At 37.0% G+C, this 24,891-nt stretch overlaps 1 protein-coding gene across 1 annotated transcript in view; it reads right to left on the bottom strand.

The window, feature by feature from the left end:
* Window positions 1–24,891, bottom strand: part of Tbc1d5 (TBC1 domain family member 5) — a 533,074-nt gene that overhangs the window by 215,965 nt on the left and 292,218 nt on the right. Inside the window, exons 10-14 of the mRNA XM_052191804.1 lie at window positions 21,002–21,104; window positions 12,856–12,944; window positions 11,452–11,502; window positions 11,267–11,336; window positions 3,843–4,015 (exon numbers count right to left, since the gene is read on the bottom strand). Coding sequence (XP_052047764.1) covers window positions 3,843–4,015; window positions 11,267–11,336; window positions 11,452–11,502; window positions 12,856–12,944; window positions 21,002–21,104 — 486 coding nt within the window. The remainder of the gene's footprint in view (window positions 1–3,842; window positions 4,016–11,266; window positions 11,337–11,451; window positions 11,503–12,855; window positions 12,945–21,001; window positions 21,105–24,891) is intronic.

Here is a 24,891-nt window from a genome sequence, read left to right as displayed (position 1 = left end):
CCATGAACTTACAAAGGTTTATATTTATTTATTAAAAAAGGGTAAATTAGATTAGGATTATTTTTAAACTTTATTTTACAGATAACAAATGCCTAAAAATGTTGTTGCAAGATATTTTATCACACTGTGAACCCTAAGATTGTTTTATGTACTGAAAAGATCTGTTTCTAGTTGTGGTATAGCTCAGCCTTAGCACACAACTTTAATCCCTCTGGCTGGAATACAGACATGTCCTTAGTATACACCTTTAATCCCAAACAATGAAGGTAAAGTTAGTTTGTAGAAGGAAGCACCCACGTTTGAAAATGGTGTCTAACTGAGTGGCAGACAGAGTGAAGAATCAGAGCAAGTTTTGACAGAATAGGATAATGCCCAATTCTCACAAGAACACAGAGAAAAGAGAAGGTACTTAAGGGAGGAGTAGACCTTTTTGACGTCTGTGGACTGTATCTTGGGTAATCTGTACTTTTTTGGGGGGTGGGCTAATATCCACTTATTAGTAAGTATATACCACGCCTGTCCTTTCAGGTCTGAGTTACTTCACTTAGGATGGTATTTTCTAGTTCCAGCAGTCTCAATTATCCTGGACCCCAAGATCTCTCAAATACTGGACAACCAACCAGGCACCACACACCAGCTGATATGAGGACCCCAACACATATACAACAGAGGACTGCCGGGTCTGGGTTCAGAGAAGATACACCTAAACTTCAAAAGACTGGAGGCCCCGGGGAGTTTAGAGGTCTGGTTGGATGTGGGGTAGGGAGTGGGGACATGCTCGTGGAGTGAGGTGGGGTGATAAAATATGCAGTGTAAATAAACAAACAAACAAATAAATGATTTTTAAAAATTAATGTAGTGGAAAGAAAACAATGGGCAGTTCTACCAGACAACTATAGACAGGTTGTAGAGAGATGACAAGCTAGATATAGGTGAAAACAGAATGAGCCAGAGAGTGAGGAGCCACAAAATTGGAACAAATTGCCAAGCTTTTTATGTGGGCAAGCAAAGCAATTTAGGAGAGGGTGAGAGAGAAGCCAGGCTGAATCAGTAAGCTGGGAGAGTTTGAATCAAAACAGGTCAGGTGAACCAGCCAGTCAGAGTTCTGAAAGAACTAGAAAGGGATGAGCTTATTCATGTTGTAAGTCTCAGTGGCTGAAAACATTTCTAGGCCCAGAGAAATTGTACAAAGGCTGGAATCTTCCAGCATTAGGCCTAGGTTAGCAGACTAAGGCAGTAAGCCCCAGAGATGACAATTACATCAGGCAAATGTAAGTTACTTTTACACTAATTCAAAGCTATAGAGGACTTTTAATCCAGAAAGATATCTGTTCTGGCAAAGGATCACGTCCAAAGACCTTATATGTCTAAGTGGTCCAGATGGAAGGCAGACGTGCCCTGGATTACAGTATGAGCTGGCTGGAATACAGGCACACCCTTAGTACAATCCTTTAACCAAAAAAAAAAAAATTAAATTAAAGGTAGTTTATAGAAGACAAAGTGATGCATCAAGAAAATATTTGAGACAATAAATCACAAGGAGGATGCATTCAACTCTCAGGGGAATCCACAAGTAAGAAAGTCAACTTAAGGGAGCAGCCCGCAGATTAGGGTAAGGAAGCACTTTACCAGGACAGTTTTACAAAGAAAGGTTACAGGTAAAATGAGAACAAGTCAAAAAAAAAAATGAGAAGAAACCAGAAGATTAGAACAAATCGTTAGTCTGAGTCCAAGTAGAGCAATTCAGTAAGAAGCCAAGAGATGCCAGTTTGAATCTGTCAACTTAGACAGGAGTTTGGGACAGAACATCTGAGTTGTTCAATCAGCCAATTTCTAAATTACAATTTAGAAAGAACTGGAAAGGGTAAGCTTATTCAGCAGTAAGTCTCCAAGACAACAATTACTTCTGGTGAATAGCAGGTATATTAAAACAAGGATGAAGGAGAGAACAAAAATTGACCCAGAGAACATTCAAAAAAATATAGATAGGTTAGAGGACTCTTTAGGTATCAGGGCTAGATCCATGTTTCTTTCCCTGTATAACACATTTTGTAGATGGCTTAGTTGAAAAACCTACTATTGCCATGTGACACTGTACCACAGCTTTTCACACCCTGATCTCACCCATTAATAGTTTGTGTCCCAGGAGTGTTGATACACCTAAGCTTACTACATATGAGACCACCACTACTGCCCCAAGGCATGGCCCAAGTGGGACCTGCCTGGGGTGAACAGGACACAGGAAAGGTGGATCAATCCGGGACATGACACTTCTGGTTTCTGTACCCTGGAGCTGACCTTGTGCCACAGCTCTCTATACCCCAATCCAAGATAGTAACAGACTCTCTCCCAGGAGTGCTGACACACTTAAGGTCACAGGTTTACAGGCTCACAGGAGGGTCAAGCTCAAGACAGACAGTAAGACCAGTTAACACCAGAGATAACCAGATGTCAAGAGGCAAGTACAAAATATAAGCAACAGAAACCAAAGCATCATCGAAACCCAGTTCTCCCACCATAGCAAGCATTGGATACCCCAAAACACCTGAAAAGCAAGACTCTGATTTAAAATAACAACTCATGATGATTAAGGAGGACTTTAAGAGGGACTTAAATAACTCCCTTAAAGAAATACAGGAGAATACAGGCAAACAGGAGAAGCCCTTAAATGGGAAACACATAAATCCCTTGAAGAAATACAGGAAAACACAACCAAACAGGTTAAGGAATTGAATAAAACCATCCAGGAACTAAAAATGGAAATAGAAGCAATTAAGAAATCAAAAAGGGTGACAAACCTGGAGACAGAAAATGTAGGAAAGAGAGGAGTCATAGAGGCAAGCATCACCAATAGAATAAAAGAGACAGAAGAATCTCAGGTGTAGAAGATACCATAGAAAACATTGATACAACAGTCAAAGAAAATTCAAAATGCAAAAAGCTCCTAACCCAAAACATTCATGATAACCAGGACACAATGAAAACACCAAACCTAAGGAAAATAGGTATGGAAGAGAACAAAGATTCCCAACTCAAAGGGCTAGTAAACATCTTCAAAAAAAATTATAGAAGAAAACATCCCTAACAAAAAAAAAAAAAAAAAAAAAAAAAAAGAGGTGCCCATAAACATATAAGAAGTCAACAGAACTCCAAATAGATTGGACCAGAAAAGAAATTAATCCTGTCACATAATAATCAAAACACCAAATGCACTAAATAAAGAAAGAATACTAAAAGCAGTAAGGGGAAAAGGTGAAGTAACATTTAAAGGCAGATCTGTCGGAATTACATCAGACTTCTCCACAGAGACCCTAAAAGCCAGAATAACATGGATAGATGTCATACAAACATTAAGAGAACACAAATGCCAACCCAGGCTACAATATCCAGCAAAACTCTCAATTACCATAGATGGAGAAACCAAGATATTCCATGACAAAACCAATTTTTACATAGTATCTTTCCACAAATCCATTCTTACAAAGGGTAATAGATGGAAAATTCCAATACAAGGAGGGAAACTACACCTTTTTATTAAAAGAAAATCCTGAAAAGTGCATAACCACTCTGACAGGGCTTATAAACAGTGATTTATAACATAACTTTAAAAGTTATAAAGTTAGTCTAAAAGGTTTAGCTTCCTAAACTAGAACAAAGGAGTAATAGTGACTTCAGAGAACTGGTAGAGGATTTGATGAGAAGATATGTTCAAGTAATATAGTAAACTCAGCAAATAAATAACATGGAGCTAGAACAAAATTTTAATTTTAGGGAACTGAGCTATTCAGAAGCAACCAGAAAATCATAATAAGGAACAGCTAAAAGAAAAACTTAAAACTTACAATCCATATATTTGTGGTGCAATTTCTAGTCTGTTCAAGTGCATGTAGAGCTCAATATCATGTTTCTTCAGTAGATGATCTTGGATCTGATTGACTTTTGCAACAATGGCAACTGTTGGTCCTAAATCCTGTGGTCGAGCAAAGGGAATGGGGGTCATCAGAGTTTCTTTTCCCTGAAAGTAAGAAAAAAAAGCACAGGTATTATTTCAATTTTAAATTAAGAAATATGGAAATTGGCTTTTAATTTATTCATCAAAAGGATTTAAAGAACCAAAACTACTTCATCCTAACAAAGGCATAAAATGTAGAATCATGAACCATGAATGGACAGGTAGTAGGTGTGCTCATAAAGCCACATATAAATTCAACACTTTGATGGAAGTCTATTTCTTGTGGGAATAAAAACTGAAATGCTTAATGAAAATTGCATGAGCTATCAAAACTACACAAAAGGGGAAGAACAAAGGAATCATTTTAGAAAAAGAGTTTTCTGTCTGTTCTTTTGTCAAGTCATGATTTAAAAGATTTGAAAACGATTTTAAAAAATTCTAAAACTGTAAAACAGAAGAACTTAAATTAAAATTTCCATTTGGACTTCCTTTGGCTTTCATTTCCTACAAAATCAGATTTTCATATGCTCCTTAGCCTGACCTCATTTGTCCTTTGGTCCTTATTTATTTATTTATTTATTTATTTATTTATTTATTTATGGTTGTTCAATGACATTTTTTATTGATATATTTTTTATTTACATTTCAAATGATTTCCCCTTTTCTGAACCCCCACTCCTCGAAAGTTCCATTAGCCCCCTTCCCTCCCCCTGTTTTCCCACCCAACCATTTCCACTTCCCTGTTCTGGTTTTGCCCTATACGGCTTCACTGAGTCTTTCCAGAACAAGGGGCCACTCCTCCATTCTTCTTGTACCTCATTTGATGTGTGGATTATGTTTTGGGTATTCTAGTTTTCTAGGTTAACACCCACATATTAGTGAGTGCATACCATGATTCATCTTTTGAGTCTGGGTTATCTCACTTAGTATATGATGTTCTCCAGCCCCATCCATTTGTCTAAGAATTTCATGAATTCATTGTTTCTAATAGTACTCCATTGTTTAGATATACCACATTTTTTACATCCACTCTTCTGTTGAGGGATGTCTGGGTTCTTTCCAGCTTCTGGCAATTATGAATAGGGCTTCTATGAACATAGTAGAACATATATCCTTATTACATGCTGGGGAATCTTCTGAGTATATGCCCAGGAGTGGTACAGCAGGAATTTCTGGAAGTGAGGTGCCCAGTTTTCGGAGGAACCGCCAGACTGATTTCCAGAGTGGTTGTACCAATTTGAAACCACACCAGCAGTGGAGAAGTGTTCCTCTTTTTCCACATCCTCGCCAACATCTGCTGTCTCCTGAATTTTTAATCTTAGTCATTCTGACTGGTGTAAGGTGAAATCTCAGGGTTGTTTTGATTTGCATTTCCCTAATGACTAATGAAGTTGAGCATTTTTTAAGATGTTTCTCCACCATCTGAAGTTCTTCAGGTGAAAATTCTTTGTTTAACTCTGTACTCCATTTTTTCATAGGGTTATTTGGTTTTCTGGAGTCTAACTTCTTGAGTTCTTTATATATATTGGATATTAGCCCTCTATCTGATGTAGGGTTGGTGAAGATCTTTTCCCAATTTGTTGGTTGCCGATTTGCCCTTTTCATGGTGTCCTTTGACTTACAGAAACTTTGTAATTTTATGAGGTCCCATTTGTCAATTCTTGATCTTAGAGCATAAGCTATTGGTGTTCTGTTCAGGAACTTTCCTCCTGTACCGATGTACTCAAGGGTCTTCCCCAGTTTCTTTTCTATTAGCTTCAGAGTGTCTGGCTTTATGTGGAGGTCCTTCATCCATTTGGAGTTGAGCTTAGTACAAGGAGACAAGGATAGATCAATTCCCATTCTTCTGCATATTGACCTCCAGTTGACTCAGCACCATTTGTTGAAAAGGCTATCTTTTTTCCATTGGATGTTTTCCGACCCTTTGTCGAGGATCAAGTGGCCATAGGTGTGTGGGTTCAGTTCTGGATATTCAATCCTGTTCCATTGTTCCGCCTGCCTGTCACTGGACCAATACCATGTAGTTTTATCACTATTGCTCTATAGTATTGCTTGAGGTCAGGGATAATGATTCCACCAGAATTTCTGTTATTGTTGAGAACAGTTTTTGCTATCCTGGGTTTTTTGTTATTCCAGATGAATTTGAGGATTGCTCTTTCTAACTCTGTGAAGAATTGAGTTGGGATTTTGATGGGTATTGCATTGAATCTGTATATTGCTTTTGGCAAAATGGCCATTTTAACTATATTAATCCTGCTGATCCATGAGCATGGGAGGTTTTTCCATTTTTTGAGGTCTTCTACCATTTCCTTCTTCATAGACTTGAAGTTCTCGTCATACAGATCTTTCACATGTTTGGTAAGAGTCACCCCAAGGTACTTTATACTGTTTGAGGCTATTGTGAAGGGGGCCATTTCCCTAATTTCTTTCTCAGCCTGCTTATCCTTTGAGTATAGGAAGGCTACTGATTTGCTTGAGTTGATTTCATAACCTGCCACATTGCTGAAGTTGTTTATCAGTTGTAGGAGTTCTCTAGTGGAGTTTTTTGGGTCACTTAGGTAGACTATGATATCATCTGCAAATAATGATAGTTTGACTTCTTCCTTTCCAATTTGTATCACTTTGACCTCCTTATGTTGTCTAATTGCTCCAGCTAGTACCTCAAGTACAATATTGAAAAGATAAGGAGAAAGTGGGCAGCCCTGTCTAGTCCCTGATTTTAGTGGGATTGTTTCAAGTTTCTCTCCATTTAGTTTGATGCTGGCTACCGGTTTGCTGTATATTGCTTTAACGATGTTTAGGTATGGGCCTTGTATTCCTGTTCTTTCCAAGACTTTAAGCATGAAAGGATGCTGAATTTTGTCAAATGCTTTTTCAGCATCCAATGAAATGACCATGTGGTTTCTTTCTTTGAGTTTATTTATGTAGTGGATTGCATTGATGGATTTCTGTATATTGAACCTACCCTGCATCCCTGGGATAAAGCCTACTTGATCATGGTGGATGATCGTTTTGATGTGTTCTTGGATTCGGTTGGCAAGAATTTTATTGAGTATTTTTGCATCGATGTTCATAAGGGAAATTGGTCTGGAGTTTTCTTTCCTTGTTGGATCTTTGTGTGGTTTTGGTATCAGCGTAATTGTAATTGTGGCTTCGTAGAAGGAATTGGGTAGTGTTCCTTCTGTTTCTATTTTGTGGAATAGTTTGAAGAGTATTGGTGTTAGGTCTTCTTTGAAGGTCTGTTAGAATTCTGCACTGAAACCATCAGGTCCTGTGCTTTTTTTGGTTGGAAGACTTTCTATGATCCCTTCTATTTCTTTAGGGGATATGGGACTATTTAGATGATCTATTTGGTCCTGATTTAATTTTGGTATTTGGTATCTGTCTAGAAAATTGTCCATTTCCTCCAGATTCTCCAGTTGTGTTGAGTATAGGCTTTTGTAGTAGGATCTGATAATTTTTTGGATTTCCTCAGTTTCTGTTGTAATATCTCCCTTTTCATTTCTAACTTTGTTAATTTGGATACTTTCTCTGTGCCCTTTGGTCAGTCTGGCTAAGGGTTTATCTAGCTTGTTGATTTTCTCAAAGAACCTGCTCCTGGACTTGTTGATTCTTTGTATGGTTCTCTTTGTTTCCACCTGATTGATTTCAGCCCTGAGTTTGATGATTTCCTGTCTTCTACTCCTCCTGGGTGAAATAGCTTCTTTTTGTTCCAGGGCTTTCAGGTGTGTCATTAAGCTGCTAGTGTATGCTCTCTCCATTTTCTTTTTGGAGGCACTCAGGGCTATGAGTTTTCCTCTTAGCACTGCTTTCATTGCGTCCCAAAGATTTGGGTATGTTGTGCCTTCATTTTCATTAAATTCTAAAAAGTCTCTGATTTCTTTCTTTATTTCTTCTTTGGCCAAGGAGTCATTGAGTAGAGTATTGTTCAGTCTCCATGTGTATGTGGGCTTTCTGTTGTTTTTGTTGCTATTGAAAACCACTCACACACCTCCTCTGAGGCATGGGATTAGTTCGATCTTCTTGTATTTGTAGAGGTCTGTCTTGTGACCAATTATGTGGTCGATTTTGGAGAAGGTACCATGAGGTGCTGAGAAAAAGGTTTATTCTTTTGCCTTAGGGTGAAATGTTCTATAAATATCAGTCAAATCCAATTGGTCCAAAGCTTCAATTAGTTTTACTGTGTCCCTGTTTAGTTTCTGTTTTCCTGATCAGTCCATTGAGGAGAGTGGAGTGTTGAAGTCCCCCACAATTACTGTGTTAGCTGAAATTAGTGCTTTGAGCTTTAGTAAAGTTTCTTTTACGAATGAGGGTGCCCTTGCATTTGGTGCATAGATGTTCAGAATTGAAAGTTCTTCTTGGTGGACTTTTCCTTTGACCAGCAAGAAGTGTCCCTCAATGTCTCTTTTGATGACTTTAGGTTGAAAGTCAATTTTATCTGATATTAGAATGGCTACTCTGGCTCGTTTCCTGAGACCATTGGCTTGTAAAACTGTCTTCCAGCCTTTTACTCTAAGGTAGTGTTTGTCTTTGACACTGAGGTGTGTTTCCTGTATGCAGCAAAATGTAGGGTCCTGTTTACGTATCCAGTCAGTTAGTCTATGTCTTTTTATTGGGGCATTGAGTCCATTGATGTTAAGAGATATTAAGGAATAGTGATTGTTACTTCCTGTCATTTTAGATGTTATTTTTAAAATTTGATTGATTAACTTCTTTTGGGTTTGATGAGAGAAGGTTAATATCTTGCTTTTTCCAGGGTGAAGTTTCCCTCCTTGTATTGGCGTTTTCCTCTTATTATCCTTTGTAGGGCTGGGTTTGTGGGTAGATATTGGGTAAACTTGGTTTTGTCATGGAATATCTTGGTTTCTCCATCTATGGTGATTGAGTGTTTTTCTGGTTATAGTAGTTTTGGCTGGCATTTGTGTTCTTTTAGAGTCTGCATGAGATCTGCCCAGGATCTTCTAGCTTTCATAGTCTCAGGTAAAAAGTCTGCTGTGATTCTGATAGGTCTTCCTTTATATGTAACTTGGCCTTTTTCTCTTACTGCCTTTAATATTCTTTCTTTGTTTAGTACATTTGGGATTTTGATTATTATGTGATGGGAGGCATTTCTGTTCTGGTCCAGTCTGTTTGGAGTTCTGTAGGCTTCTTGTATATTCATGGGCATCTCTCTCTTTAGGTTAGGGAAGTTTTCTTCCATAATTTTATTGAAGATATTTGCTGGCCCTTTAAGTTGTAAATCTTTACTCTCACCTATACCTATAATCCTTAGGTTTGGTCTTCTCATTGTGTCCTGGATTTCCTGGATGTTTTGGGTTACAAACTTTTTGCATTTTCTTTAACAGTTGAGTCCATGGTTTCTATGGTATCTTCAGTATCTGAGATTCTTTCTTCTATCTCTTGTATTCTGTTGTTGATATTTGTATCTATGGCCCCTGATTTCTTCCCAAGGTTTTCTATCTCCAAAGTTGTCTCCCTTTGAGTTTTCTTAGTTGTTTCTACTTCTGATTTTAGATCCTGGATGGTTTTACTTAGCTCCCTCACTTGCTTGTGTGTGCTTTCCTGTAATTCTTTAAGAGCTTTTTGTGTTTCCTCTTTCATGACCTCAGCCTGTTGACCAAAGTTCTCCTGTATTTCTTTAAGTGATTTTTCCGTTTCCTCTTTATTGGCTTTTGTATTCTCCTGGATTTCTTTCAATGATTTTTGTGTTTCCCTTGTAAGGGCTTCTAACTTTTGATCTATTTTCTCCTGAATTTCTTTAAGTATGTCCTTCATGTGTTCCTGTACCAGCATCATGACCAGTGATTTTAAATCCAAATCTGGTTTTACTGGTGTGATGGGGTATCCAGGACATGCTGTTAAAGGAGAATTGGGTTCAGATGCTGCCATATTGCCTTGATTTCTGTTAGTGACGTTACTGAGTTTGCCTTTTGCCATCTGGTTCTCACTGGTGTTAGTTGGTCTTGTTAATATTGGACTCACCAGTGCAAGCTGCCTCTTCCCAGCTGGCCTCTGGTGTACAGCTGACCTCCTGCACTGCCTGGAGACAAGGTGCTGTGGCCCAGGCTGTTTAGATCCTGAAGCAGACACCTGAAGGCTCCTGCAGGGGCCTGCTGGATTCACCAGAGCACACTGGCTCCTCCCAGCTGGCCTCCCGGATGCCCCTCTTGTGTCTTGCAGGACCTGGAGATGTGGAGTTGCAACCCAGGCTGTTCTGGATCCCAAAGTGGAGATCTGAAGGCTCCCGCCAGAGGCCTCAGGACTGGAACTTAATCTCCGTGCTGCTGGAGCAAGCTGTGCGCTCCCAGTCTGCTTCCGGGTGCACACCAGATCTCTTGCACTTCCTGGAGACCAAGTGCCTTGGCCCAGGCTGTTCAGATCCCGAAGCAGACACCTGAAGGCTTCCGCAGGGCCCTGCTGGACTCAGCAGAGCATACTGGCTCCTCCCAGCCGGCCTCCAGGATGCCCCTCTTGTGTCTCACAGGACCTGGAGATGTGGTGTTGCAGCCCAGGCTGTTCTGGATCCCGAAGCAGAGATCTGAAAGCTCCCACCAGAGGCCTCAAGACTGGAACCTAAACTCCGTGCAGTCGGAGCAAGCTGTGTGCTCCCAGTCTGCAGTTTCTTTTTCATACCAAAAAAATCTCAGTAAGAAAAAAAATCACAAATGCTAATCCCTGAGTGATTTCGATCATATACAAAACAGCAATAGAAATAATTTAAAAAGTATGAATAAAGAACATGGATATTAAATATGTGAGTTTAAAAATAATATACTACAACAGAAAGGCAATCTATCTGATACAGATATTTCTCAATGTAGTTCAACAGTAAGTAATGCATAAAACACTCATAAAGAAAGCAATACAAATTTTTTAATAGCCAGGTATGGTGCATATCCATGTAATAGCCACGTATGGATTGAATAAACCCAATACTTAGGAGGCAGAAGCAGGTAGAGCTTTTTGAGTTCCAGATTAGCCCGAGCTACACATTGAATCCCTGTGTTGAACAAAAAGGCAAAAAAGCTTATAATAATTTTAAAATTAAGTGCAATACTTCATGAAAAATATATATATACATAGAGGAAAGTTTCTATTTAGTTCTATGTAATCTTTATGTTATGCTTATTTACCTACCACTATTATTACAATGATTTATAGATACCTTGATTTACTATTATGTCCTAAGATTTTCATATTTTATCATAAAATTATTATATGAATTATAATGAAATAACTAATTACTCTAGTGCATGTTGTTTTTTTTCCTGAATTTGTTAACTCAAGTATACTGAAAAGATCTATAAGAGTTACCTTTTGACCATCATGCTCAAAAGTAGAAAACCAAGGTTCAGCAGTTTCCATAAGCTGTGAGAAGATTGCACTAAAAATCAGAAAAATAAAAAAATGCTATATTTAATCTTTCCTATAGTACTGGTAGTACAAAAAAAAAAAAAAAAAAAAAAAAAAAAAAAAAAAGCAACTGTGTTAGTACTTACTAGGCATCATGCTCCAGATACTCAGGGTTCAAGAGAGTTTTCATTTCCTCACTTAAAAAGAAAAAGAAAAACAGACAATTCAAACCCTGGAAATAAGCAGTATTTAATTAAGTAGGACAGATACAGATTCTGCCTCAGTCTACATTCATAAGCTAACATCCATACACTGTGTGACTGAGAAGTCAACATTCTCAAATGACAACTCCACTAACAAACAAAATTCAGTTGTTTTATAAAAAGCATAAAGAAATCATTTACTTACTTATATAATAATGAAATAACCATCTGATTACTCCAGATAACATATGTAAAATCTGACAATATAGTCCTTTACTGTTTGATCTAGAATAATATATTATTCTATAATGAATCAATCACTCTTTATCCCAAACAAACAAAAACTGTAGTTACTGGTTGAAATGCAATGCCAATGTGTGTTTTATTAACTTTTTTTTTTATCAAATTTCATCTTAATATGAGTCAGAGCACCTTTATCAAATCTATTTAGTTCTTTTAAACTTTGTAATGGTTTAAAACAGTAAAGTCTGCTCATGCTGAAGTTACTTTCAATCACCTATATGTTCTTAGAAATGCATTTTGCATGCAACAGTTGCAGAAATAAAACTGCGTGAAAATATTATCGCAAGATTAGTCATTTTTAGACTGTACAGTCACTTAAGGCAGTTAAAAGATAAGAGACTTTGTGCTAAGACTCTGTGAAATTAGTAAGTAGAGAACCATTCATCATATAACTATGACTTCATATTCTAGTTGACAAAAGTTAAAATAATTTGGGTCTGTGTCCAGTAAAACAGCCAACTTACATCTAAGTAGGAAAGATCATATAAATATGTGTTATCAGCAGGGTTTTTTTCCCCTGCATACAATTTGTCTAGATTGGAATACCATTTATAAAATCTTCTTGGTTCCTTTACTGGCATTTTAAGTCAGATAGGTAAATTTTAACTGTTACAAAAGATAAAACCAATAACAAAAACGAGTAACTGAGTATGTCTCAAACCATGAAAAGGCATTCTTTCTACAGACAGTGGCTCTTGGTGGCAGTATTCCTTTTGTCATGTAAGCCAAGTCAAAGCTGGTCTGGAGAAATTATCTCCAAAAACTCTGATTCAACTAATGAGAAAACTCGGAGCATGGCATATTTGGGTAGAATCTATCGTCAGCATTTTAAAGATTTTAACAAACATTTCCTCTTTGGTCCATTACTTTTCTGTCTTCATTTGACAATGACCTAATGTTTCAAAAGCACTTATGATTCAAACTTACTCTATATCTAAACTAACATTAGAATTTAATGTGGATTGGTCTCATGAAATAAAATCAATAGTTCACAAAAGATCACAGTAAGAGCTAAAAACACAACAAATTCATGTAATGACTTGCCTGGGCTGTGCAGACTCGCTGGCATGTAGAAAAGCTTGGTGGTCACTGTGAAGGGTAAAGATGATAGGCGCTAGAAGCTCATGCATACCCTGAAACATGGGGCCAAAAGTTAGGAATGGGAAAGACAACTGTATCAACTGATTCAAATGCCTTTGTTCTTTTGCTCTAGGGCTTTAAACTGAACTCAAGGTTTCATGCATGTCAAATGACATTTTCACCATGTAAATACTTATTCAACTAATTTCTACCACAAAGATGGCCACACTATATAGTAAAGCATGCTACAAAATGAGTTCTGTTTACTTTAAAAATTGATTCTAATTCAACCAGAGCATGTATTCTTCTTTAAAAGATATGGAGTAGTTAGTTATCTTTTAAATGACAAGACAAACAATAAATTGGCATGGTAGACAACCTTGCACCTGTCAGTTGCTTCAAAATCTGTACTCATAAATATGAATTTCACTTATGCAAATTATAATCATACGCTACAGTGTAAAGATCTGCACTAAGGGCAATGAAGAACTGTAGACCTAAGAAATTACACCCAATGTTTTCATTATATAATGGCTCCAAATTAGAACGACTGTAGATTTAGGAAGAGCTGAAGTCAGCTAGCTAGGAATGTTAGATAATAAGAGAAACAGTCTTTAGCAAGCATGACAGAAAATGAAGTTTTCAATATAAAATTAAACATGTTCAATCAAAAACGTGATATTTCTCCATGCACTTCAACAAGGTTAGAATGTTTTCTCTTATACTGGTGTTCCACAGTGGATCACACAAATAGACACACACATATACAAATATGTTAGTTCTCATTCTTGTTTTAAAAAGTTAATCTTATGCACTATTTATACCTTTAATGGGAAAGTAAGTATGTTGTTACATAATTGACTAGTCTCGTTAATACAGATTTTAATATTTAAGGATAAAATATCATACTTTAGCACATAAAAACAGATTATATTTTTTTCTAGCCACTTAAAACAACTTGGGAAACACTCAAAAATCAGATGAGTTGTGGTTTAACAAAGAAGCAGAAAGAGGAGAGGTGGAAATGATATCAATACAATTAATACACATATATAAAATTCTTAAAAAATTAATTACAGAGTCATTGACTACTGAACTACTTAATATAGAAAGTTTTCAGAAGCAATGCAAATTGAGAATGAGGGCAGGTAGACATGTTGGCCTGATGACTGGATAAACACTAAAATTCAGTTATTTCTCCATTCATTTCACAATCTGTTCAGTTTTGTCAAGAAAGAGTAATATAATTTATTTCTAAACCATTAAACAATCTTATGTAATAAATATTATATTTTCAATAGTCTCATATAGCTAAATTTAACCATAAGTTCTAAAATGAAATTTTATTATAAATTAAATGTTTATCCTATATTTTTCCCTACTGGTGTTTTAGGTGGGTTTTATCTACTAGATGTAGATCTATACATAACTTGGGAAGAACAACTCCAAAGTGAGAAAATGCCTCCAAAAGACTGGTCTATGGGTAAACCTGTAAGTCATTTTCTTGATTAACAATTGATGTGAAAGGGCCCCAACCAATTTGGGTGTTGACACAACTATGCTGGATGCAAAGCAGGCTGAATAAGTCACGAGGAGCTAGCTAGAAAGCAGCACTCACCCACAGTCTATGCATCAGTTCCTGCCTCCAGGTTCCTGCCTCGGGTTCTTGCCAGTACATATAATAGCAGGGATGGTCTTATCTGACATCAGTGGGAGGGGAGGGGAGGGAGGCTGGATGTCCTAGTACAAGGGGATGCTAGAGGGGTGAGGCAGGAGTGGGCAAATAGGTGGAGGAGCACTCTCATAGTGGGTTAGGGGAGGAGTGGGGGATGTGCTGGGGGTGTTGGTGGAGGGATAAATGGGAGATATCATTTGAAATGAAAATGATTAATAAAAAAGGATACAACTTGTAATGAGTAAAGTCATAAAAGTCCAACAGGGGAGTAGATTGGGAGAAAAAGAATCCCTAGAGAGGGAGATAGGAGGAATTAGGTGTTATAAAGGGGGAAATGTGAAAAAATAGGTATGAGATTTTAACTGAGTAAGGGGTGAGTTAGGGGCACACGGAGGCAAGATATATGACATTATGAATGTTTGAAAAGACCATACAGAAACATACACTTACTTTTATAAGCTTACACAATGTAAATATATAATTGTGTGTATATGTGTATAAGTGTGCATGTGTGTGTATAAGGTTATACTACATGGGTGATAATAATGCTTTCCCCAAGTGCCACAGATTATATAACAAAAGACTACAGTGACAAGTATGTAAATTTTCCCTTCAAGTTGTTGCCAGTTGAGAGAGAGAGAGATTGTCCAAAGAGCATATACTATTGCCATTGTTTGGGGTTGCCACCCAGAATCTGAAGGGAAGTCCTTATTGCTTAAAGCATTACACACTGTGGACAGAAGACTTGGTGGACTTGAGCTGGGAGTGACTTCTCTGATAGACTCACTGTCACATTATTGGAAGATATAAGCTATGAAGTAAGAAAAGCAATCAATAGTTTTACCCAGATTTGAAGTTGCAAACTACAGTGGCCCCTCTGGCAAGATATCAAAGATCAAGTAGTGCCAATTATATTTTGGAGATCACCAACACATTCAATTGGACTTAAGGTCCCTCGATAGGAAGGAGCTCAAGTCTTTCACTGTAAACCTAGACAACCAACTGTGGTTGGGAGTGGGTCACAGACCCTAGTTGTTCCCTTTCCATACACCAATATAATTTCTGTTGAATTCATGCATATCCATATGACCAAAGGCAAGTATAATTAAGATCACCATCAAGGAAGCCTCATTTTGCATTTCTGAATCAAGTTCAGGGATTCTCGCCTGATCAAACATCAGGAGACTAAATCACTGGGGCTGTACAAACGCATTTGGTACATCTACAATGCCAGGCTGACATCTAAGGCTTGGCTAACATCTAGGAAAAATGGGTGAGAAGATTGCTAGAGCCAGAGGACATGTTACCTGCTGTTGAGCATCTCCTAGACCTAACAAGTATGATACACTCATGAAATCTCAAAAATAGAGTTGCCTAAGTGAGGCAAGCATAATCAAAATATCATTTGACATGCTGATGTGTACAGAGGACTTCATAATCTCCCCAACCACAGATGAGAAGCCATAGGCAATCAAAGACAGAGAAAGAGAATCAGTTTTCTGTAGGAATGAGTCCATTTATAGTTTATCCAATCCTAAATAGTCAACTGTAAACCTACACATATAGGAACATCACTGAACAAACCCTGCATGTGGTATATATGCAATGTGCATGTGTGTGTATGTGTGTGTGTGCGTGTGTGTGCATGTGTGTGTGTAACAATAACAAATAAGAACAGATCATAAATGTGAATGGAGTAGAGAGGTACACTAGAGTATTTGGATGGAGGAGTGGGAGAGGTGCAAATGATGTACATACAGTGTCCATGTGTGAAATTCTCAAAATACAAACAATAGTTTTATATATTTTTGTATTTCTTATTTAAATATTTGAAGTATTTTCTTTTTTTTTTTTTACTTATGCTCATTTGTTGACTGATTAGTTTCTTTGGCACTCCTCTCTCTAAATGTCTCAACTGTTTAAATATCATTGTCATTTGCTTATCATAATGACAACTGACAAAAGTAGTGGGGCCACAATAATTAACAACATGGGCTGGTCCCTAACTTCTCTGGAGCTTTGTTAATTAGAAAGCAATACACATTTAAAAATGAGCATTAAATCCCAGCCATCACACGGTGGCTCACCACCATCTGTAATGAGATCAGAGTCCTCTTCTGGTGTGCCTGAAGTCAGTTACAGGGAGCAGAGCTCGAGCAAATGGAGACAGAGCAAGAGCTGAACAGCTGGCTCAGCAGTTAAGAGCACTGACTGCTCTTCCAGGGGTCCTTAGTTCAAATCCCAGCAACGGCACAGTGGCTCACAATCATCTGATCTGACGCTTTCTTCAGGTGTGTCTGAAAACAGCTAGTATACTTACATATAATAAAAATAAGCATTAAAATGGTAAACTAGTATTTATATACATGAAGATGTGGGGATAAGTATGTGTATCTATTCAGTCCTCTATATCCATGTTTGACATCTGTGGACTGAACACTTATGGATTGAAAGCAATACCAAAATTGGAGGCTGAGGAGATGGGTCAGTCAGCAAAGTTTTTTTTTTGGTTTTTTGATACAGGGTTTCTCCTTGTAGCCAGGGTTTCCCTGGCTGTCCTGGAACTCACTCTGTAGACCAGGCTGGCCTCGAACTCAGAAATCTACCTGCCTCTGCCTACCAAGTGCTGGGATTAAAGGCGTGCGCCACCACTGCCCAGTTGTGTCAGCAAAGTTTTTGTACAAGCATGAGAACCTGAGTTTGACCTTCAATACCTATGTAAAAATCCTCTATGCTGTGGCACATATATCACCTCCTCAGGGTACAGAGACAGGAGGATACTGGAGGTGTGCCTGGTAGTCAGTATAGTCAATTAGCTCCACGTTCAATCAAAGTTCTTGTCTCAAAAATACATTAGAGATTAACTGAGATTAATCACCTGAGTGAGCTTCTGAATCATTCCCTCACCCAAATGTGAAACATGGACAAATAGAGCATAAAATAATTAAACAGACTTTCATCTATATATACAAATACAGCAGAAAACAATCCAAAGACTTGCATCTAAACTAAACATGTCTATCATTTTCTCTAAACAATGTAATTTAATAATTCTTTACACAAATGCTTATACTATTAGTTATTACAAGTAATATAGAGTTTCTTTCAGTATATGGGAAAATTTATATAGTTCATGTACAAATGTGGCAACAGTTCAAATATGAGACAGGTACCCATGAATTTTGTAATACACATGATGTCCTAGAATCATCTCTCTACGGAAATTACTGTAGAGAAAACCTTATATCCTTTGAGAGGCCCAGCATAATTATATGTATATGTATGTGTATTTGCATATATATACATATGTGTATATATTGAATGAATGTTACACCATTATTATGTTTATATATTAGAATGATGAGCCATGACATTTAAAATAGTATTAGTAAATCCCAGTCAATAAAGGTATATGACAATATTTTTAAAAATTATATTATTTTATGCATATAGGTGTTTTAGTTGCATGCATATTTGTGTACCAAGTGTGTGCCTAGTGCCCATGGAAGCCTGAAGAGAGTGTAGTTGTAGATGGCTGTGAGCAACTATGGTAACTATGGTAACTGTACCCAAGTCCAGGTTCTCTGGGAGAACAGCCAATGTTCTTAGGAGTTAAGCTAGCTCTCTAACCACTTAGCTCTATAAAACTCACAGTAAGTTTCTTAAATACCTGGGAAGGAGAAATTATTAAGATTTATTTTATTTTATTCATGTGAGTGATTTGCCTGCATGTATGTTTGTTCATCATGTGTAGTGCTCACAAAAGCCAGAAAAGGGCACCAGATCTCATGGAATTGTGAGTTATAATCAGTTCTTAGTATCCATGTGAATGCTATTAACTTTACCAGGCCCAAGAACTGTGAATGCTGTTAAGTACTGAGACATCTCACTAGCCAGGACACATTATTAGGTTTGCCCTCAGTTTTAGATTAGTGAAACATGCTTAATATGGTTGAAGGACATTTCTCAATGATGAGTTTTGGACACATAACACACAAGAGCCTGCCTTCAATAGGAAAATCAAAAACAAAATCAGATTAACTAAAGCAAATGAAAATGGCAAGTATATACACAGCTTTAAAAGAGAAACATCCATCAAGTACAATCACAATTCAACTTGCTATAAATTTGAGAAAGCACAGTATGTTTGGGAAAACATAAATGGGTGCTGTGATCCCCACCTCCACTGCAGCCTCTCTGCTCTGCTAAGCCTTTCACCCTGTATGCTCTGTAGTAGTCTCTACACCCATGCCTGTGAACGCAAAGGTGACAAACTTCTCTTCAACAGCCTGTAGGCTCACAAAATTGAACCTGTTCTTTTATCTGCCTATGTTCATTTAGCCCACCACGCAGTCTTTATTAAAGCTGCGACATCAGGCAGTCAAAGTTCATTAATACCATTTATATAATCTCTGCAATTTCAATTAACTCAGCAAGACATTCTCCTACATGATAACAGTCTCATTAATTCAATAAAATCCCATAACTATTAACAATATGGTCGATGTTAAACGGGGTGTCACCTAGTACAAAATAATAGCTTTAACAGCTTGTGATGAAACTGAAGGCTTTTTTCCTTTAAATTTGATACGGTTAAATATTCAGTCCTACAGCAAGGTATTATTTCTCTGTAAGAAAAAACATCTATGGAATTGAACATGTAGAGGGGGTAATGAAGTACTTTAAAGTGAGACTCACATAGAATATATCAATGATTTTATATTTGGCAATTGATAGGCTTGTTTTAACTTATCTAATATATTTTTCCATATTCCTATTTAGTCTTTCATACATATACAGTGGTCCACACACATGAAGTAATGGAGCATGATGCTATATTGTTATTCTTCTCTGTGCTGGGAATTGTTTCCATTATTGAACACTTCCTTGATTTAGTTTTGTCTTTTTCTAAAGATAATTGAAGAAGACATTAGAAGTTGGAGAGACCCACCACCTATCGTCACAAACTGGTGGAATTCCTAATGTAAAAATGCCTTTACTCCCAAAAATAATTTACACATTTAATGTAATCTATATAAAATACCTATGTTGTTACTTATATAAATAGAAATTAAAGCCATAAAATTTATATAAAAGTATAGATAGGCAAAGTAATCTGAGCAAAAGCAATGTAAGACAAGTTACTGTTTTAGATTTCAAGCTGTACTATGGAGTTAGAGTTTACAGAGTAAAATAGGATAAGGCACACATACAGACATGGAGATGATGGAATACTAAGGAAGCCTCAAAGGTGAGTGCTGTGACCCGGGCACTCTATCCCAGTGCTCATCTCCCAGACCCTAAATGCAAAGTGACTACGACAAGTTTTGGATTATTACTCAGATCATACATTAATTTAGAAAGAAGAAACATACGTATTTAAACTTTTCCTATTGAAAACAATGCTATTATTTTCCTATTCAGCTGTTGCTTTAGTACTTCAAAACATTTGTAGTTTTTGTTAAATACAGTTTCCATAATTTATTATCAAATTTATCTGCAGACATTTGAATAAGATGTATACTTTCAATTCTGAACACTTATTGATACGGTATAGTATGAACATGTGGCATAAAGCTGGGTGTGTCTCAATAGCAAAGAAAACATCTAGTTTTTGAGAAGCTCTGGGTTTGGTTGCTGGATCTTAAAAACAAAAGACATATATATAGCAGTATCAAACTCAAAACTTAAGACAACTGTTAACTGGCTTAAGAACTCTGTAATATTTATTTCTGGTTGAATATTACCTTTTCTGTAGTTATATTCTGTTTCATGAAGCTAGAATTTAGTAGTCATCAACGAGATATAACTTTTAATTGTCTTGAATTTAGATTGAATTTTCATTTTATATATTATTGGAAAAATAAACTACCAAACTATATGCATTTTTAGTGCAACTTAAATATGAATTTTATATGCCCTTATGTTAAATGATTTATATTTCCAAAAATTACAGTATTTGTTTATTAATGAACTGAATCAAAAGTCAGGGGTCCAAAAAAGATCTAAGAATAAACTTTAAAATTGCAGAACCTTCTTCTGCTACACATATTATTTAGAGGAACTGAACACTGGATTAGATTACTTGTCACAAGACATCACATAGTAACAAATGATGCACCTAAGAACATTATTTACATATGACTCTAAAAAGTGTTATTAGTACACTAGCTGCAATGATGCTACTTATATATGAACCTCATGTTTACAGGGAAGAGTGAATATTTGTCAGGAGGTCTGTCTATAACCAGGAGTGGATAGCCTGTACCTCACTGTGCATGCTCTTTGCGCCAAGCAGATGACAGCACTACTTGGGTTATTTAACATTGGAACATCACTCTGGATACAACAAATATTGCTTTATTGTCCTGTCATCTTTTAACCTGTAAGGGCATTCTGAGTCAATGGGTATCAATCATAAGGCATTTACATTACCTGTTTATAAAGCAACTGCTCGTTTTCTCTAGCATAACAGAACAGAACATCTGTAAGAATTTTTCTCACATTTTCCTGTTGGAAAAACTGCATTTCAGGAAACCTGAAAAAAAAAATATTGAACCTAACTAGTAGCTCCAGAAATATTCTCAGATTCTCATCTCTAAAAGATTTCAAGGTCTGCAGAACGTTTTACCACTGCTCTGATAAACTATGCAGCTTGTGTTATGAATAGGATTAAAAGGGGTGATAAAAGAAAAGAAAATCATTAAATCCCTCAGGTGCATGCCATCCTTCAACAGCTAAACATTTCAATTTGTTTCATGTACATCAATGATTTTGTGTAGAAATCACAATGACATTAGAAATAAATGACACAGCTAACTTATTCGGAGGTGAAAAACTGGTTTGCTTTTAGCCTGCTTGTGGGGGGGGGGGGGGTTGTGTGTTTCTTTCAGACAGAAAGTCTGGTCTCATTAAATAGCCCAATCTTGTGTGAACATGATAATCCTCCTGCCTCCATTTCCTGAGTACTATGATTAGAGGTGTATGCTACCATATCCAGGTACCTCGTTTGGTTTTTGGAAAATAGAATATTCCTTTTTATATAAGTAACTGACTTTTAAAGATAATCAATCATTGTCACTATTTTTCTTTGTATCAGGATTTCACCTGCATGTTAGAACACTGTTTGTTTCATCTGCTTAAACTGTGGAATTAAATAGAACAAATCTTAACTAAATGTTTGTATAAAACATTCTACAAGGTGCTCTGGTAAACTGTGAGATAGAAAAGGGCGGACATTCTGCTCGAAGAGAGTTCAGTTCCCTATAATGTAATGATATACAACTGGGAGCACGCAGGGGACCCGGCAATGCACATACAATGGAAGGGCTGGAGGCCTGTCAGCTACAAGTGTCAACTGCAATCAGTCACATAAGGTTTAAGCAACGATTTGTGAAGAAGATGAGCATGATCATTAGTGTGAAACGCAATTAAGTCAGACAGAGGGTAAGAAGGCAAACAAAGCAGTCAGTGGATCAAAGGTGGCCATTGGATGGGAGAACACAGAAGAGAGGTGCGTGGACTGATGGCAAATGGGAGCTTTGGTACAGAAGAAAAATGGGGCCAAGTGGCGAAAAAGTATAAATACTAAATTTAAAACTCAGTAACATAGTTCAGGGTAATAAAAAAAAATCACACATTTTTTTAATTAGGGAAGTGATTAAAGTCTGGAGGCAGGAATAAAACTGTAAGAAGAGTGTTTACAGGAAGGAGATTGTGTAGAATGGGAGGGGAATGAAAACCTCACAAATCTAAGTAGAAAGGTCTGTGTTCAAATTCATGTTGCAGAATTACTAGATAGAGCAGTGAAGGCTTCGAGCTTCACCTACTGAGGCAGGAGCAGTAGTACTGATCCTCTGAATAAGAAGGGAGCAGGTGAAAATTCCTGCACATGGGTGGCATTAATGACTAAAAAATGACTATTCATCTTCAAATAAAGACACTTTAGTTAGAAAAGAGTGACTTCTTGGTTTCAGAATCACAAAATAATAAAAAAAAATAAGAGAATGGAGAGAAGGAAGACTACCTAGAGTAAGGAATAACAGAGCATTACTACCAATTCTAAAGCACGGAGGCATAGTGCATTACTACTACCTAGAACATGGAGACAGTGCATTACTGTACCTAGAACATGGAGACAGTGCATTACTACTACCTAGAGCATGGAGACAGTGCATTACTGTACCTAGAACATGGAGACAGTACATTACTATTACTACTACCTAGAGCATGGAGACAGAGTGAAATACTACTACCTAGAGCATGGAGACAGAGTGTGTTACTATTACCTAGAGGATGGAGACAGAGTGTGTTACTATTACCTAGAGCATGGAGACAGAGTGTATTACTGCTAACTAGAACATGGAGACAGAGTGTATTACTACTATCTAGAACATGGAGACAGTGTATTACTACTATCTAGAACATGGAGACAGAGTGTATTACTACTATCTAGAACATGGAGACAGAGTGAAATACTACTACCTAGAGGATGGAGGCAGAGTGTGTTATTACTACCTAGAGGATGGAGACAGAGTGTGTTACTACTACCTAGAGGATGGAGGCAGAGTGTGTTACTACTACCTAGAGGATGGAGACAGAGTGTGTTACTACTACCTAGAGGATGGAGATAGAGTGTATTACTGCTAATAGAACACGGAGACAGAGTGTAATACTACTACCTAGAGGGGGAGACAGAGTGTATTACTACTACCTAGAGCACGGAAGCACAGTGCATTACTATTACACCACAGAGAAATAGTGCACTACTACTACCTAGAGAAAAGAGCCAGAGCACATAACTTCTACTAGAGCACTGAGCAGCAAGTACTCTTCAGTGGAGTCCTTTAAGTACCAGTAACATCTGATGTACCCTATATTATTATAACTTACTGTTTTCTTTTTCTGAGACCTTAGCTGTACTGTGTTTCTTACTCATCCGGTATTGGAACACAGTTCCTCTAAGTCCAAGCTATGCTTAAACTTAAACTTAAACTAAGTTAGACATCAATGAAGAATACTTTTTCAAACCCTATTTAATCTTATATAATTAAGCCAATTTACTCAGCATTTAAATGACTTTTGCTTAAAATTTCATTTGATGTGCAGGTGTCCTAGACTCAGGTTTTCACATTCTTCCTTGGCAGCAAATAAACCTATTTGAGACTCAGGAAACAACCTAAGAATCTGAGCAAGGTGAACTCACCCCTGTGAATGACCCCCACTGTGACAATTCTCCAGATAATACAATTCCCCATTTGACCACCAGGATAAAGGATCAGTATTCGATCAACCAAGTAAACTGCTATTCTTAGGGAAACATAGACAACCTTAGAAGACAATATTTTTACGTGAGAAAATTTCTATGCCTTTCCCTAATAACATGACTTAAAGATGTTTCTGTTGTTAAAATAGGGTACAGGAAAAAAATTTGAATCAGCTGGTTCAATAATTTTATGTTCTCCTTTTCTGGTCTATTACTTGAAAATGTTCTACGCACACAGATGAAAATAATTACTGTTTGGGTATTACAGTACAATGATCTTGGAAAAACAATGAAAACTGTTATATTCACTTTGCCTCATATGTCTATGAATTATGTATATAGTGAGTGTTTGCAATCTAAATATGAAAAATTAAATTACATTGTACACAATTCATGGTTTCATTTAAAGGAATACTAATCACTTGGGAGATTACAAATGAGAGAGCCACAAGAATCAAAATTCAGTTAGATAATTTAAATTGTTCATTTTTAGTAAATATTAGTCAACTGAAGGTGTGAGTTGGGCAGCAGCATGTTACTCCAGAGCACATCTATACTTCTACTCTCCAAGGTTCAAGCACCCACTCAGGAACTTTCACGTTACCCTATATTTTATTTTCTTGAGAAGTATGATTTTCTCTTTAAATTCTGCTGAAGCATCAAGTAACTGAGGAATAAATATATGGTAGGGTTCCGAAAATGAAACAAAAGTTTGTACTCCTTCCTACGTTAGAAGAAGAACTAATAGTCACAGAAGGTTTAATTGGAAAAATCTAGACATTATCCAGTCTAACTCTGATTAATTAGCAATGAAACTAAAACTAGAGAATTTAGTAAGTTAGTAAGAGAAGTTAGTGCCAGTGTAAGAGGGTAGGCAATACAACATGAGTACTAGTCATTCCATCCCTACAGTTACAAGGACATCTGAGGAATGCTTATCCAGGAAAAATTATAGGATTCAAGAAGCACAGAAGAGCCAAGCTCAGAATGTTGATCAATACAGTGGAGCAATAACACAAACCCAAAGATTATGCTTATTGAAACAGACATAAAAATAGAA

This window comes from Apodemus sylvaticus, chromosome 9 (assembly GCF_947179515.1).
Source record: "Apodemus sylvaticus chromosome 9, mApoSyl1.1, whole genome shotgun sequence".
Lineage (NCBI taxonomy): Eukaryota > Metazoa > Chordata > Mammalia > Rodentia > Muridae > Apodemus > Apodemus sylvaticus.
The sequence above is the reverse complement of the archived record's forward strand: the minus strand, read 5'-3'. Positions and strand labels throughout refer to the sequence as shown.